This window comes from Aphanomyces invadans (assembly GCF_000520115.1).
Source record: "Aphanomyces invadans strain NJM9701 unplaced genomic scaffold supercont1.21, whole genome shotgun sequence".
NCBI lineage: Eukaryota > Oomycota > Saprolegniomycetes > Saprolegniales > Verrucalvaceae > Aphanomyces > Aphanomyces invadans.
In genome coordinates this window covers 1,172,713-1,176,504 of record NW_008580166.1, presented here as the reverse complement: position 1 = coordinate 1,176,504, position 3,792 = coordinate 1,172,713, and the positions used below count along the sequence as shown (strand labels likewise).

The following is a 3,792-nucleotide window of genomic DNA, read 5'->3' as shown; positions in this document are numbered from 1 at the left end:
CGCCCAAGGTTGTGAGGCCTTATCAGCGGCGCGTCGTCGATCCATGGCTGATCAGTCTTCAGCCAAACGACCTTTTGAATGGTTTTCATTAGAAACATTTCGCAAACCAGCCATTGCCAGTGCCATAGAACTAGAATCCGAACTGGCAACGGCAATGGCCAGGCCGTTTTGGTCATTTCGCAAAATGGCTGCCATTGCAGCATACGGATTTAGATCGTAACTCGAATCAATCACAACTTCACATTTTTGATTTGTTCCTGCCATGAGTACTGAGTCAGTACTCGTCAGTGCTAATGACGAATCGATTATTGCTCCCCGGGTGTACAAGTTGACGAAGCGGAAGAAGCTCAGTCCAACTTCAACAACAATGCTTCTGGAGTATGCCCTTGGCATACTTGTGGAACGACCCTTGATCCCAGCTGTCAGCTTTGACATCAACATGCGTGATGCTGACGCAGTGCTCTCGTTTCGTTTCGACGTCTCCGGGGTTCTTCAGCTCACGTCTTTGCTCGAGGTGCCGAACGTTGTTATTACACCAGCACGGGACCGAGTTACTGGTGTTGAGGCTATGGCTATCCTGCTCAAACGTCTTCGCTACCCCATTACATTTTACGACATGCTTTCAACCTTTGGTCGGTCTCGTGAGCAAATATACCGCATATTCAAGCACATGATCGCTTTAGTCTACACCTCCTGGAGGGATCACATCTACTGCAACAAGCGCATTGTTCGAGCACGAATCGCTCAGTATGCCAGCGCAATCCACGCAAAGGGATCACCACTTTCAAATGTCTGGGCATTTCCCGACGAAACCAAGGTTGAAACTTGCCGTATTAGTGCATGAACTTACAAAAGCGGACGTACTCAGGCCACAAACGCATGCACTGCCTCAACTTCCAAGGGTTGACGACCCCAGATGGTTTGTGTATTCACTTCTTCAGACCCTTGGAGGGTAGTCGACATGATGTGACGTTGCTTCGCGTCAGTCAGCTGCAAGAGTACTTTGAGGCCAATTCGGACATATTTGATGGCTACTACATTTATGGGGACCCTGCCTATCCCATTTCAAAATGGATTGTGTCTGGCTACAAGGGGAACAACTTGGACGCGCAAAAACAGAGTTTCAACACAGCCATGAGCCGAGTCCGCCAAGGAGTCGAATGATACTTCGGTCGAATGAAAACTTTGTGGGGATTTACAACCTACAAAATGCAGCAGAAGATAATGGTATCCAACGTTGGGGCGGTGGTTCTCGTGGCAATGTTCATGACCAATTGTAATTGCTGCTACCACGGCGGAAACCAAATTTCATCCTACTTTGGCATGAACCCACCGACACTGAAGGAGTACTTGATGCCGGAATTCACTCACATTGTAGAAATCTAACAACATGAAATGTCCAACTTTATGACTACTTTTTACTCTCCAACAAAGCCTTAATGATGCTTGTCATTTTCGCGCTCTCAATGCTAGCCAATGCCAATTGGCGCTCACGCTCTGCCTTCCGATCTTCACGGTCGAGCTCACGTTGCAGAATCTCCGACTCGAATTTTTCGCGCTGGAAAGCGAGCTCTCAATCTCGGGCGACCTATTCAAGTTCGCTCTCGACCAAGTTCGCAGCAGCCAGACTGTTGCGACGGTTCTCGTGCGCTGGACGCTTTGGATCGTCGCCTTCAACGTCGCGTCGTCGCTTCATTGTCTTCATGGCCATTTCGCGGACCATTTGCCCACCTTGTTCGACTTTGTCCTTTTTGTCTTGACCTTGGGACCGCTTTTGTTCCTCTATCTTTTGCAGCTCGATCTTCACATCATCGTATAAGGTGACGATGTCGTCCAAAAGCATATGCTTCTCCTACTCTTGCTGGTCAGAGCCCGAAAGTCGCGTTGATGCTGCGTCGAACTTTCGATGCTCGTCAACGAGGGCGAGGAACCGATTCTGTACCTTCTTCCCATCGACAACACGACCGAAGTTCTCGCACGCCATAAGGGCATCCGCAGGCCTTGCCAGGCTCTCTTGATCTGCCCATTCTCAGCAGCGAAAGGAGTATCGGCTGCCACCTGCTCGAGAAGGGTATAGTCGTCTTCTTGCGACCAGTTACGACGCTTGTCTGTGTTGGCCATTTGGGAGCGGCTGTATCTGGCTATGGCACGACTCTCCGTACATTTGGCCGTTTCTGTGGCAACCCAAATTTAAATTTAGAGGTTTGCCGTACAATTATCAAGTGCCAAAAGTTATGGCTCTGGCACCGGGAACGGATCGTTTGCGAAATCTCTCTATTAATCCAATCGATCCCTGGTTGATTGGATTCGAGCCAAGCCTTCCAAGGATGAAGTCCCAACGCTCATCCAAATCGATCTCAAAAAAACAAAAAATTTCGAGCGAGTCGAAATCGTCAAAGGTTACAGGCAACGTAACTTCTAAACGCTGCTCGGCGGAGATGCGGCCGTCGGCCATCTTTATGCGATCCATGTCAGGGGAGTCTGACACGGGGAGAGAACCAAAACGACCAAGCGTGGAGCGGTTAGCGTAGTTTGCCGATGCTCCACAATCGATCAACACAGTGAGTCGGGTGTGAAAACCCGGCACGGCAAGAGAGAAAATATCCAGGTTGTTGGGGCGAAGCCCGACGAGGCACAGATGAATGTCTGTGTTTGAGGCTAGGTCATTCCAATGTGATACGACACCACACCCCTCGGGAGGACATATTCGTTCCCCATTAGGGTGCCCTCGCGCTTACTGGGGTTTGTCGTTTCCCACCGCCTGGTGGTCGATCGACCAGGTGACCTATGGGATCTTCTTGGGGGACGCCCACGGCACGAGTGTTTTCGATTGCTTGGGCGGCGATCCGTTGGGTCGGAAAACGCGTCTTGTGCAGAGGAAGTGAGTGTGGGTCGAGGAGCGCGGCGCTTACGCCAAATGTGACTCTTACTGTACTTGCCGTTGAGTATTGCCGAAATATTCATATCCGAGATATCGGCACGATTGTGCGCTTGGGCTGAGGCGTACGACTCAGTTAGGCGATGCGAACAGCCTCTTCGAATGAAGCTGGGTAGACACGGAAGATCTATGTACGAGCCGGACCGTGGGAGACCCCGGCCATAATGACTTTAACGCGGAGCGCTTCCTGTAGCGTGGAGTCGTCGTTGCCTTTAACGGCCAAAACGCGAAAGTCGTGAATGTAGTCTTGCAAGGAGCGTGTGCTTTGCTTGCATGCTGGTAACTTAGAGCAATATTGGAAATCGCTGTGTTGAGGAAGGATGAGTAGTTTCATCGCCGCGACAAGCTCGTCAAATGTTGCAAATGACGTGCAGTTGGTCAGGCGGATGCAGTACCCCAATCTTCCTCCTGACGCTTGAGATGGGAAAGGGAAAACGCCACACATGTAGACTTGCGGGCGATGCACAGCACATCGGCCGCGGTCTCAACTTGCAGGATCCACCGGATACGCTTGCTGGCGTCGGAGTCGACCTTAGTGACATCAAGCTTCACTGGTGTGACACCCATAGGGGGGAATAGTTGGGGCTGGCTGATTGCAGTCGCACCCTCTGCTACACGCGAAGAGTCTGCGCCTGTGCGTCCTGAGGTGACTGGCGCAGCTGGGATACAGAGGATTCCAGTGTCGCACTACGGTCGCGAAGTTGTTCGACCTCACCTTACAGGGTGACATCGTTTTCACGCATTATATTGGCTTGGCCCTTGCACTGGTAGAGCGATTCTTAGAGAGCTCGGCCTTCCTCGGTCAGCTCGCTGATGCGAGCTTCGAGAGGTTGTGTCGTTACGTCGAGGGTGAA

The 3,792-nt window shown here is 51.2% G+C and overlaps 2 protein-coding genes across 2 annotated transcripts; one reads left to right on the top strand and one right to left on the bottom strand.

Moving 5' to 3' along the window:
• Positions 1–262: 262 nt before the first annotated feature.
• On the top strand, positions 263–1,164 carry H310_09560 (hypothetical protein; the record flags this gene model as incomplete). Its single annotated transcript, XM_008875660.1, has 2 exons — positions 263–514; positions 838–1,164. 2 exons carry the CDS (start codon positions 263–265, stop codon positions 1,162–1,164), a joined length of 579 nt encoding a protein of 192 aa, XP_008873882.1.
• Positions 1,165–1,588: 424 nt separating this feature from the next.
• H310_09559 (hypothetical protein) lies at positions 1,589–1,984 on the bottom strand (the record flags this gene model as incomplete). The annotated part of the gene is made up of 2 exons (XM_008875659.1): positions 1,589–1,852; positions 1,943–1,984. The coding sequence occupies 2 exons, from the start codon at positions 1,982–1,984 to the stop codon at positions 1,589–1,591; spliced, it is 306 nt and encodes a 101-aa protein (XP_008873881.1).
• Between the last annotated feature and the right edge of the window lie 1,808 nt (positions 1,985–3,792).